Source organism: Terrapene carolina, unplaced genomic scaffold, assembly GCF_002925995.2.
Source record: "Terrapene carolina triunguis isolate 2854851 unplaced genomic scaffold, T_m_triunguis-2.0 Scaffold88, whole genome shotgun sequence".
In the NCBI taxonomy this organism is placed as follows: Eukaryota; Metazoa; Chordata; order Testudines; family Emydidae; genus Terrapene; species Terrapene triunguis.
Window position 1 is genome coordinate 24063614 of NW_020664439.1, and position 13524 is coordinate 24077137.

General features: G+C 45.9%; 1 protein-coding gene across 1 annotated transcript in view; it reads left to right on the forward strand.

Moving 5' to 3' along the window:
• Positions 1–13524, forward strand: part of MED12L (mediator complex subunit 12L) — a 322140-nt gene that overhangs the window by 48096 nt on the left and 260520 nt on the right. Inside the window, exons 6-10 of the mRNA XM_026649916.1 lie at positions 5049–5159; positions 5625–5894; positions 8952–9101; positions 9713–9812; positions 10839–10975. Of these exons, the coding sequence (XP_026505701.1) occupies positions 5049–5159; positions 5625–5894; positions 8952–9101; positions 9713–9812; positions 10839–10975 (768 nt within the window). The remainder of the gene's footprint in view (positions 1–5048; positions 5160–5624; positions 5895–8951; positions 9102–9712; positions 9813–10838; positions 10976–13524) is intronic.

The following is a 13524-nucleotide window of genomic DNA, read 5'->3' on the forward strand; positions in this document are numbered from 1 at the left end:
AGGGCTGAAGGCCAAAGTCTGAGCCCCACCGCCCCTAGGAAGGTGGGGAATTCACCGACTCCCTGCTCCTCCCGCATTGTGCCCCAGGAGTCTCCAGAGGGGTGGCAGAGCACAACCGCTGCTAGCGGCCCCAGCAATCAACACCAAGGCGGGGCATTCAGGAGCAGCAGGGAGGGGGAGGGGCCACTATTTTGTCGTATCTTCCCCCGCCCCCTCCCCTCCCGAATCACAGTCCAGGAGGCTGTGGCCACAGGAAAAAGCCCCTGGTGGCTGCATTTGAGAAATGCTGATCTAGGGCCTGATTTTTCAGAGATTCCGTGGTTCTTTTACTGGAGTTGTGGGTGTTCAGTACAGCTGAGGATCATGTACTACTAGGTCTCTGAGGCTGTACACCAAAAATGGAGGCATCCAAAATAGAAGTCCTTTTTGAAAATCTGGGTCTCCTTTCCCATGACTCTGGTGTATGCACAGTTATTGTCACTCGTACAAAGCTGCAACTTTCTTGTCTTACCACTGATTAATTTTGCATGAAGTGGATTTAGACCTTTTAATTTAGAAAGAAATGCACATTGTTATCAAACTTCCCATTTTCAGTCACTGAAACAGATAATGAGCAAATTAATATCTTCATTCAGGTGCAACTTGCTGATAGCAAACTTGTAGCTTCATATTTGGTAATGAAAGAGCTATTTGTTCATAATAGGATAGTGTAATTCAGCTCAACTGTAACTTGAGGTTTTGTGTGTGTGTGTGTGTGTCGGGGGGGGGAGCTGCATAGGGGAGCAGAGGGCGCTCCTTACATCAGCCTAGTTTTCTGACCAAATTGTATGAATGAAGCACAAAGAGGTCAGATAGTATGTGTTGGACAGTGGCTTGAGCCGGGTTAAAGCTCAAGATTCTCTGAGCCCTTAGTTGATTAGTCACTTGCTCAGCCCATTAGACCCTGTGGCCTCCATAAATGCATTTTCAGCATGTATTTGATTCCAGTGCTTGTCCATACATATTCCATTCTTGGTACACATGCACCCGGTGCACTCGAGTTTGGGTTCTTTTGGCCAGCAGTGTCTGTTGGGGGCTGTGCCTATGGCCTGAGTGTCCTTGTGCCTCCAACCAAGGGCATGTGGGAGGGGTGACCCCGGCTGCGAGTCAGATTTGCAGTGTCTGAGCTTTGTTGCTCACTGTTCAGCCCCAATCCCCACCCATCCCTTTCCAGGGACCCCTTTTCAGGACAGCACGCTACATCAGGAGGTGCAGTCACTGCCATATCTCAGAACAGTGGAAGAAGTGCCTCAAGAGCATGGGGAGGGCTTTTACCCTCATTACTTTCTGAATCCCAGAAAGGAAGAGGGCTGCACCTTTTTCAGGACCTGGGACAACTGAACACCTTCATGTACAAGTTCAGGTTGGTAACTATAATTTTGGTAATTCCAACTCTAGATCCACACGACTGTATATAACTTTCATTTCCAAGATAGTGATTCACCCTGCCTGTAGGAGGTATCTGAGATGACAAGTGGGCAGTTCCCACTACCAGGACAGTGTTCTACCATTTTGCCGATTGACAGCAGGAGGGGTATTCGCAAAATGCTTGGCAATAGTGAGGACTTACCTCAGGAAACAAGGAGTTCAGATTTATCTGTGTTTAGATGACTGGCTCATTTGCAAAATCGCATTGATACAGACTGCAACTTTTCATCCCTTAAGTCATAGAATCATAGAAAATTAGGGTTGGAAGAGACCTCAGGAGGTCATCTAGTCCAACCCCTAGCTCAAGGCAGGACCAAAACCAACTAAATCATCCCAGCCAGGGCTTTGTCAAGCTGGGCCTTAAAAACCTCTAAGGATGGAGATTCCACCACCTCCCTAGGTAACCCATTCCAGTGCTTCACCACCCTCCTAGTGAAATAGTGTTTCCTAATATCCAACCTAGACCTCCCTCACTGCAACTTGAGACCATTGCTTCTTGTTCTGTCATCTGCCACCATTGAGAACAGCTGAGCTCCATCCTCTTTGGAATCCCCCTTCAGGTAGTTGAAGGCTGCTATCAAATCCCCCCTCACTCTTCTCTTCTGAAGACTAAACAAGCCCAGTTCCCTCAGTCTCTCCTCGTAAGTCATGTGCCCCAGCCCCCTGATCATTTTCGTTGCCCTCTGTTGGACTCTCTCCGATTTGTCCACATCCTTTCTGTAGTGGGAGCCCCAAAACTGAATGCAGTACTCCAGATGTGGCCTCACCAGTGCAGAATAGAGGGGAATAATCACTTCCCTTTATCTGCTGGCAATGCTCCTACTAATGCAACCCAATATGCAGTTAGCTTCTCATCCACCGTAATCCCCAGGTCCTTTTCTGCAGAACTGCTGCTTAGCCAGTTGGTCCCAAGCCTGTAGCGGTGCATGAGATTCTTCCATCCTAAGTGCAGGACTCTGCACTTGTCCTTGTTGAAGCTCATCAGATTTCTTTTGGCCCAATCTTCCAATTTGTCTAGGTCACGCTATCCCTACCCTCCAGCATAGCTACCTCTCCCCCGAGCTTAGTGTCATCTGCGAACTTGCTGAGGGTGCAATTTGTCCCATCATCCAGATCATTAATAAAGATGATTGAACAAAAATGGCCCCAGAACCGACCCCTGGGGCACTCTGCTTGATACCGGCTGCCAACTAGACATCGAGCCGTTGATCACTACCCATTGAGCCTGACAGTCTAGCTAGCTTTCTATCCACCTTTATAGTACATTTATCCAATCCATACTTCTTTAACTTGCTGGCAAGAATACTGTGGGAGACCATATCAAAAGCTTTGCTAAAGTTAAGATATATCACATCCACCACTTTCCGCATATCCACTGAGCCACTTATCTCCTCTTAGAAGGCAATCAGGTTGGTCAGGCATGACTTGCCCTTGGTGAATCCATGCTGACTGTTCCTGATCATCTTCCTCTCCTCCGGCCCCAGGACCGACCCCTGGGGTACTCCGCTTGATACCGGCTACTAGATCTACTAGGGTTGCCAACTTTCTACTTGCACAAAACCGATCACCCTTGCCCTGCCACTGTCCAGCCCCTCCTCTGAGGCCCCACCCCCACTCACTCCATCCCTGCTCCCTCTGACGCTCGCTCTCCCCACCCTCACTCACTTGCTCATTTTCGCTGGGCTGACTCAGGTGGTTTGGTTGTAGGAGCAGGTAAGGGCTCTGGTTGGGGGTGCGAGCTCTGCGGTGGAGCTGGGGATGAGGGACTTGGGGAGTAGGAGAGGGGTTTGGAGAGTGGGAGGGGGATCAGGGCTTAGGCAGGGGGTTGGGGTGCAGGAGGGGGTCGGGGTACAGTCTCCGGGTGGCGCTTACCTGAGGCAGCTCCCAGAGGCAGCGGCATGTCCCCCCCTATGGCTCCTACGCGGAGGCACGGCCAGGCGGCTCTGCACACTGCCCTGTCCGCAGGCGCCACCCTCGTAGCTCCCATTGGCTGCAGCTGCCCCTACGCCTAGGAGCTGGGGGGGGGGGGGGGCATGCCGCTGCTTCTGGGGGCCGCGCGGAGCCACGGCAGATAGGGAGCCTGCCTTAGCCCTGCTGCGCTGCCGACTGGATTTTTAACAGGCCAGCCAGGTCAGCGGTGCTGACTGGAGCCACCGGCATCCCTTTTCAACCGGGCGTTCCGGTCCAAAACTGGACACCTGGCAACACAAGATCTACAAGTAAACCAAGAAAAATCAATACTAACTCCAAGTCAAAGAATGAAAGTTATAAGAGGGGTTTTAGTATCCCTGAGGCCAATGGCCTACCTGTAGCCATTGTTTAGGTTGACTGATAGCACTCACCTCCAATAATCTAGGCTGCTGCTTGTGAGCCACAAGCAGTGGAATATGCATGAACAAGTACTCAAAGAAAATATTGTTACTTACCCTACAGTAACTGTTTCTTTGAGATGTGTTGTCCATGCATGTCCCATGACCCGCCCTTCTTCCCTGCGGAGTCTGATAACACCTTGATTCTGTATTAGTTGAGGCCATCCTGCTCTTTATGCTTATGTTCATTGCATGAGGACACTCAGAGTGTAACCGTTGCACACCAACACATACTGCTGGCCAAAAGAATCTGAACTCAGGTGTATTGCGCACATTTGCACCAACCGTGGAATATATATGGACAACACATCTCAAATACCCAGTTATTGTAAAGTAAGTAATTGTTTCTTTCTATCTCTGTTGTTGTAAGTTAAAGTAATTTTGGTTTACAAGAAGTTTAAAAAAAAAAAAAGTATGACTAGAAAATAGCTATTGTATAGACTAACCATTGTACAATTAGTATGGGACTAAAGCCAGGTCACATGCAGGGATCCATTCCTGGCATTTGAAGGTTTCTTGATTTCCCATTTGCAGAGTACTGGACTACAGTCCTCAAAAACCAAGAACAACAAATTGGTGCTGAATTAGTTTTCTGCTCCATGGAGAATGCACTTTGTGGAGTTCCTATCCTGGATGTTCAGCCTTGCTCTCCTCTTGCAAGGTCCACTGTGCACTCTAACTTGCCTGGCCTTCCACTAAGTGCCTCTTTCTAGTCTGATTATTAAAGATAACAGTAAAAAGGAATTCTGTTGTGGGGTAAATCAAGAAAGGTAGCCGGAGGCTGTGTATGGAGAGTGCGTACTCCCTGCCAAACTGAAGGTCTGAGAAGGGGGAACTAAGACAGAAACGAGTCTCTCTGGTGCCAGGGGTCAGGCGTAGAGCTGTTATGGTAGTGAATCTGTCAAGGGGATGGGATTCAGACAGTCTGGTGAATTTGAACTGTGTGCATAGTCCATTCCAGTTCATGGTTGCTTCTTCATCTACTGGGCTCTTTGAGTAGCATTTGTTCTTGCATATTTTTCTTTCTATGTTAATTTTTAAAAATCTTTGAGAGTTGTAGGGTCTTATCATCAAGCCTTAAAATCATTTTCATTTGAGTCAGGAGATCAGAACCAAGTGGCATTTTAAAGGAGCATTTGTAACAAAATTATAAAGCTTCTTGTTTGCTGCTTCCAATTAATTTTTATGCAATTTAAAAAAAAATTCTTTCAGGAGGGAATGCTTGAAAGACATGAGTATTTGACATGGATACTGGATGTTCTGGAAAAAATCAGACCTGCTGACGATGAACTTCTTAAACTCTTGTTACCGCTAATGTTGCAGGTACAGAACATGGTTTAAAGCTATAGTTATTTTTGAAAACAATTATATTTTAGAATATCCCAGATAAAAAATTTTTATTTGGTGCTCTTCAGTATATTTTAAAAAATTGCTTATATACTAATGTTCTACCTATAAAATGTACTGAAATCTTTTTCCAGATGCTTCGTATTTGGACTAAACTACAGTTTTATATGCATTTTTAATGCTTTGAAATTCCTCATGCCTTGAATACATAAATTAGGTTTTCTAAATAGAAAAACAGGACCAAAAATGCTCTTTCAGGACAAACTTTTTTAAAGAGTCAGAACTGTAGACTGGTGTTTCAACTATGTTTTCTGTCTGAGAGATCTTCTAGGTGCATTAGATGATCCCTTCTAATTTATGTATATTAGATATCAGAATTGTAGTGAAAGTGAGTACCTTGAAAAGGCTGTTTTGCTTATTATATTATGCATTTTTTTTCAGTATTCAGAAGAGTTTGTTCAGTCAGCCTACCTGTCCCGTCGCCTTGCTTATTTCTGTGCCAGACGACTATCTTTATTGCTAAGCGATACTCCTAACCTCGTAGCTGCACACTCACCTCATATGATTATTGGACCAAACAATCCTCCTTTAGCAGCTCCAAGTCCTACTGCAACAGGTCCTGTGGTGAGCCCGGTACAGCTAGCCTGTTCAGATTTCTTTTCCTGCCCACAACATCGTCCACTAGTTTATGGACTGAGTTGTATGCTGCAGGTAGGTAGATATTAACAATTCTCATTGCAGTGTATCTGGGGACTTGATGATTGATGGGTCTGGTAATGGGATAAAAAGTCTTCTACGTATAGGTCATTATTTCGTATCTATCTTAGACAATTATTGTTCCCATCTCATGGTTGCTCACTGGTCAATTTGAAATGAGTGGTGTCAGACACATTCCTAATGTATAGGTGCCATATCACAAAAACCACCAGTAGGTTTGGTACTTCTGACAATTTCAGCTAAGAGATGAAGATCTGAATGAGCCTGGTCAACGAACATAAGGTTGGCCTCTCCAGGTTACGACTGAGAGGTATCAGCAGGAAGAAGCTTGTGCTGGTGACTGTCCCTGTTGGTACCTGTGTGTAGACAGAAGCCCTCTGCTAGCAGAAATAATTAAAACCTCCCTTGGAGAGCACTCTGCTAGGCATTTTGGAATGCACAGTAATCTGGCCTGTCCTCAAGATGCCAGCGCGTGACATCGGTGACTCTTGTTAATTTCTGCCGGGTGTCAAACCTTTCATTCCTGAGCAAGGTCAAAGACAGGGTGCTAGTGCACCGACTCCAGCAGCACCTAACCTCCGAAGATGTCCTAGTTTTTTCGAGGTCGGCACAGAGTCAAAACAGCATGGGTCGTACTGATGGACAAGTCCCAATGGCAATGAACCAAGGTGAGACAATGACACTCATACTACTTGCTTTCTTATCCACCTTTGACACTATTGATCATGAGCTGCAGGTAACTCATGTATATGTGCTGGCAAGAGGTGATAGAACTAGGCTAATATAACTTCTTTCCTTTCTAAAAAGGCTCAGTTATGATGAGCAGCTGCTTCTCTTCCCTAAGAGCTCTGACATGCAGAGTACCTCAGGGCTCAGTCCTATTTCTGCTTCTGTTTAACATCTACTTGATGACATGGCTTGTGATGCCAACAATATGCTGATGACATGCAGCTCTATGTATCTCTCAGGCATCACTTTCTCACAGGCCATGGCACCTGAGGGAATTGAGAGCCTGGATGAAGACCAGCTGGCTCAAACTGAACACAGGGGACACTGAGTTAATACTAAGTGAAGAAGGTAAATGGGAACATCAGCACCTCTTCCTCCATCAAGGGCTCGTGACTGTACTAGGATAATGCAAAATCAATGGACTCCTCACTGACTTAGGAAAATCAAATTGCAGCTAGAAGAGACTTTTTCCACTCTCACCTATCAAGACTCCTCCTGTTCCTCTTGGACAAGGACCTGCCATTAGTGTTTGTCGCCTCCATATTGTATTATTGCCAGGGCCGGCTCCAGGCACCAGCCCACCAAGCTTGTGCTTGGGGCGGCACCTGGAGGGGGGCGGTGCGGCACTCCGGCCGCCGGGGAGAGCGGGGCCACAGCTGGGCTCGCCGCCCTCCCCCCAGCGCTCTGGCCGCCCTCCCCCCCGGCGCCCTCCCCCCGGCCGCCGGGGGGAGAGCGGCGAGCCCCAGATGGAGCTCGCCGCCCTCTCGCCGCCCTCCTCCCAGGGCTCTGGCCGCCGGGGGGAGAGCAGAGCCCCGGCCCGGGCTCGCCCCCCTCCTCCCAGGGCTCCCCCTGGCCGCCCTCCCCCCAGCTGCCGGGGGGAGAGCGGAGCCCCCACCGGGGCTCGCCGCCCTCCCCCCGGGGCTCCCCCTGGCCGCCAGGGGGAGAGCGGAGCTCCCGCCGGGGCTCGCCGCCCTCCCCCCTGCGCGGGGGGGGCGCGGCGCGGCCGGAGGCTTTTTTGCCTGGGGCGGCAAAAAAGCCAGAGCCGGCCCTGATTATTGCCACATGTATTCTTTCTCTTTCTTAGCACAGACAAATTCATAAAGCTGGTAAACAACACAGTGACTTATTTCCTAAGTGTAACAGTCCAAAGAGACTATATTATGCTTTGCTACCTGCACTGGTTCTCCTTGCATCACCAGATCAGTGCTGAGTTTTGGTACTGATTCACAAAGCTGTCAATGAGATATGCCCAGCTTATTTTCAAATGACACTTCTCAGGCAACCTGTTTAGCAGGTTACTGTTGTTGGAATCCAGATCTGGATTTGTGAGAGCAGGAGGTAGATCCTCTCAGCAACACAACCCAGGACTCTGGAACACATTCCCAAAAGAAGCTGGGAAGAACCTTACTCTAGGTATTTTTCAGATCATGCTTTAAGATCCATCTCTCCTTCACCAAAAAAATTTCCAAACCATCAAGGCAAAAGAAAACAGAGTGGCAAGCTCAGAAGTAACTTAGAATTTATTTTCTTATGCTCTAAAAGTAATTTAGAGCAGGATGGGTTGCTGACAGGAACCCAACCTAGAGGTCCTGCTTATACCTCGATGATGAACAACCCTCATGGTGGGTGAAATCCTGTGCCCAATGAAGTCAATGGCAAAATTCCCATTGACTTCAGTAGGGTATGATTTCACCTGGTGGTTTTTAATCCTTGTAGGTTTTTAATCCTAGATACCATAGCAATAGTCGTTTTTATAATGGTTTATAAATGGAAATCAGTCTTCAGGCCTGTCATCCAGCACCTTTCAGGAACAGAAGATTTACTTAGAAATAAGGTGCATTTGAATGGCTCCTTTGTGTTTTAAAATCTTGATAGGAAAGCATATTTTAATTAATGACATACATTTTAATTTTTCACATATAGCTTCTCTTTGTAAACGAAACCCTAAAATGACACCTATTTTGCTAAAAGTTATTCATGTTTCATAGGCAGTGTCTGATGGAAATTAGCCTTCAGTGGTGTCTTTGATGGCAGTATGAAAGCAATACAAATGTAAATTGAGCAAGTATATATTTAAATGCAATTTTCAATTTAATAATGAATAAGGAAAATACCATTTTAATTTAATTTCCCACACTGATGTTTTAAAAAGCAAATGGTTTTGCAAAGGCCTCTTTTTAGTCCTTTTCACTGTAGTTGTGAGGCAGAAGTGGTTTAGTTCAAGCGACTATCTCCTTTTGTTAGTGTTTAGCTGTGACCCTGTCTGTTGCAAATGTTCGGCAAAGGAGATTATTTCTAACTACTTTACATTGTTGCTTGCAGACTGTAACTCTCTGTTGCCCAAGTGCCTTGGTGTGGAATTATTCCACGAATGAAAGTAAGAGCATTAATCCAGGTTCTCCTCTGGACTTACTTCAAGTTGCTCCATCTAGTTTACCTATGCCAGGTGGAAATTCAGCATTTAATCAGCAGGTAGGCTTGTTTTTTACAGGGCAAAGGTCTATATTCTGTGTACCTTCAAAAAATGTAATATTTTATGCTCATTAAGACTAGCAGGTTTAGGTATGCCTATAGTCTTGGTTTGGGATTAGTTACATATTAGCTTTAGAACTGTATAAATTATGGTGTACTAAATTGTTTGGCAAATCTTTATGAATGATGGGATTGTTTGGATTAAAGTATTGTGCATTTGAATTGCAGTATTGTTTAATGCTTTCAAAGTAAAGGTCTTGAGTTAATTTAAATTGATGTTATTTAATGGCACAAAACAAAAAATAGCAGGAGACTTGTTGCAGCTGCCAGTAAAGTGCAACATTCATGACATGAAAAACTTTCACTCATACAGTATTGTTGGGTTGAATGTAAGTCCTGAAATGAAGATGATATTTCAGTATAGAACTATAAATAATGTTTTTTTTTAAAAAATCAAATCAGTTGAACATTCTGTGCTTGAGGGTACTTTTTCCTAATATAGGAAGCATTGTGATACACTGTTGTATACCTTACTCATGCAGAGAAATGTGCTTCAGATGAGAATTCTGGCTTCCCAGCCACTAGCTAATGAGCAACAATAATCTTTTTAGGTTCGGGCAAAGATTTATGAAGTAGAACAGCAGATAAAACAACGAGGTTGTGCTGTGGAGGTGCGATGGTCTTTTGACAAGTGCCAAGAATCAACGGCAGGTAAAGCAAGTCAAATGCAAAGTAAATGCTGAAAAATTTGGGTCCTAGGCTTTGCATATTTGTGTGAGTTTGGGCTTGATTACATCACATTGTGATTAATTTTAGGTGTAGATTTGATAGACTGACTCAAAGTAACAGGCACCCTGTATTTTTTTCGGTTTTGGATTGGTGGTGTGTTAGCATAAATTTTAGTCGGGAGGGACCATTACAATTCAGGTTCTGGGCTAAGTGAATCCTAAACTCTTGGACCAAGTGGGGATGTGAAATTTTCAGAAATAGCCTCTTCAGTCCATAGGGGATAATCTTCCATGACTCTCCTGCTGACACAGGGCTTAGTGGTTTTGGGCTCCTGAGGGAAACCATATGTAACCCACCTGAACTGTAGGGTTGGTCACTGTGAGAAGGGAAGATGTAAAGATCCTTGTGAGTGGGAGTGTTCCAAGAAGGGCAGTGAGGACACCACCTAAGTACTGGAGAAACTTGCAGTTTTAATAGTAGGGTGTTTGTGTGTGCATGGATTTCTGGTAACACAGGATCTGGTTAATCTCTAGATGTATTTTAGAATACAAGAAAGTATTTAGCATACCACATCTTTCATAATTGGATCAGCTATTTCTCACTAAACATTACCTTCTACAGCTTTGATGGGTTGCAGTAGCTCAGAGGATTGATAGAGTGAGAGTGCCTTTGGTCTTAAGTCATTGGTTCAAATCTAGCCCAGGTTGATAGTGACTGACCACTCTTTTTGCTTTTCAGAGACCAATGGGGAAGTTAATTTGATTTTACTCATGTTAGCTGAGGACAGGTGTCCATGTCATCATATCAGCCACCCAAATTATCACTTTCATAGTACCATAAACATTAAATTCAACTTTCTTCCTTTTTAGGGGAGGGGTGGGGTGGGGATGGCTTTTGTGTCCATTTCACCCAGACGTTAGTGCTGCGTATATCCAGTGAAGACTTATATTTAACAAAGAATTTTTCTGGTAAACTATTTGGTTACTTTTTCTTAACTTCCATACCTAGGGGTCACCATCAGCCGGGTTTTGCATACACTGGAGGTCTTGGATCGACACTGTTTTGACAGATCAGATTCCAGCAATTCAATGGAGACTCTTTATCACAAGATTTTCTGGGCAAACCAGAACAAAGATAACCAAGAGGTAATTAATGTTCTCCCAACCCACTTCAGAAATTGTAGGCTCGTAATTCCCTTATTCATTTCAATTATTTTATAAAAGTTTGGCCCTAAACTTTCATGTCTTTGTTTAGTTTACATGCGTTGGCTGATAAAGTTGTTAGGAGAAAATGGTTCCTCATTGTTATGAGACTTCTTCAGTGTTCTATGACCTAAGCCCTTTTTTATAAGGAATACTCTTTCCCCACTGGCATAGCTCCCTTCCCCCTCATTGTGAATAGAGGGAAAGGAGAGATTCCCAACCCCCTGCTTCCCTCAGACTATCCCCTCTCAACAGGTACAACTCGTATTATTATTTTTTTAATAATCCTCTTTAGGAACCCCAGATCACACTCCCCCTGGGGCTGCTCCAAGAGGCTTACTGGTGCTCTGGGCAGAGGTGGATTAGCCACGGGGCTCGGGCCCAGGGGCCCCGGAGAACTGGGAGGCCCCTGGCTTCTGCCCAGCAGGTGGGGTGGGGGAAGTCCCTGCACTCCCAGACCCCACCCCCGGCAGAAGCCACGGGACAGGGGAAGCCCCCCACCACCAGCGCCTCCCCCAGGAGTGCCTCCCCCACCCCCAGCAGAAGCCCCTCCCCCAGTGGTCCCGACCCTGGCAGAAGGCATGTGATGGGGGAAGTCTCCCTGGCAGAAGCACCCAGGCAGGGGTAGCCCCCACAGTGGGTTCCAACCCTGTCTCTGGCAGAGGAAGCCCCCAGTGCCCCGACCCCGCTCTCTGGCAGAAGTGTGGGGCGGGAGAAGGCCCAGCACCCTGATCCTGGTCCCCTGCAGAAGCGTGGCACCCGGACCTCTGCTGCGACCCCGGGACTGGAGGAGCTCTCACTCCCTGCTACGGCCCAGGGGCTATGGCGCAGGGACAGAGCTTCTCCAGCCTTGGGGCTGCAGTGGGCGGGGGGGAGGGGAGAAAGGAGCAAATGGGTCATGGAGGGGAACCGCTGGGTGGCATAGGGACGGTGTCCCAGGGAAGGGGCAGAAAGGGGTGGGGTGTGGGCGGGCCTATAGACGGAAGGGGCAGAACAGGGCGGGACCGCAGGCGGAAGGGGTGGGAAGGAGCCCCCACTTGCTCTGGCCTAGGGCCCTGGGAAACCTTAATCTGCCTCTGGGGCTGACTAACCTCTGCAGGCCATGCATGGGAAGAGTGAAATAGGTTCTGCAGAAGGCTATGGGATCAAACTTCTGCTCATAATGAGTGAGTCCAGCACTATCCACTTCAAACAGTTCCAAGAATCTGTCAAAGCTGCCTTCAGCCTAATAAACAAATCCTGCATTTATATAATTTCACAGCATGATTATAGGGCATATGTGTGTTGTAAGAGGGATTCTATCACCACAGTCTCTATTCTGGATGCCAGCCGCAAATTCTGATATATTCAATTAATTAGATTAAAATAAAATAGAATTAACTGCAAAGCATATACATAGGTGTAAAATCCTGTTCCAATGGGAGTCTTGCTGTTGACTTCCATGGAACCAGGAGCTCACTCAGAGTGTTTAAGCCTATTGTATGATCTTCCACTCCCTTCCTTTGTCATCCCTCGCTGTGTTAAGATTAATTTAGGGCTGTATCCTGTTATCCTTACTCAGGCAAGTATCCCACTGAAATTTCATGCAAATATGACCTGTGAGTAAGATTTTGATGGATCAAGCCTTTAGGTTCCTGTAGCAAAGTGAAAATTGGGATCCAGGCAGGGATGCTGTAACAATTTGTACAGAAAGTGCTGAGAGCCATTGAATCAAACTGTAAACCCTTTATATAATGGAAACCACTTCAAGCCACTGGGTGCTACCACACCTTCAGCACCCCTAGTTTCAGCACATATGGATCCAATTACAAAGTGGATTAAAGAGATCAGTAGATACTGGTACAGAACCTTTCAACACATTTGATTTTAGTGATTGTTTCATGTATAAATATACAGTTGTGGCCCTTACATAGTTTGGTAATTTTAGAACGACAGAAAGATCCCCTTCAAACTACATATTTTAGACTCCTGTATGTGGATGGGTTGGAAGGATTTATTGTTCTGCTCAGGTCCAAGAGGAGGCATTTACTGCAGTGGAGTCAGACTGAAATGATGGTGGGGAAAGAGAGAGGAAGAAGAAATGTTAAAGCAAGAAGATGAATTTTCTGCAGGTTCTGAATCATAAATCATGGAGAAGAAGCTGGGAGTTTTCCCCAAGAAAAGTCTGAAACTCTTAAACTACAAGAAAAGTGGCACCCTTTGCTGCTCCTAGCATTTAGCATTTTGTTTTCATGTTCCTTCTTTGGGTCAGGTTATTTGGCTCTTCCTTATTGCTCCTGTGTTTCCCCGGGTCTGAACTGATTCCTCATCATCTGTCTGTATTTTACAAAATGGCATTGCTGGCAGCAAGATGGAATTTCTCCATCCTTAGTGTGAGTCTGCTTCTCTTTTTTTCTTTTTCTTTTTCTCTTATGGTCTGTTTTGTCATTCCCATTATTTCTCTCTTCTGGCACCTGTTTGTCTCATCTTGCTCTCCTTTCACCCTCACTCTT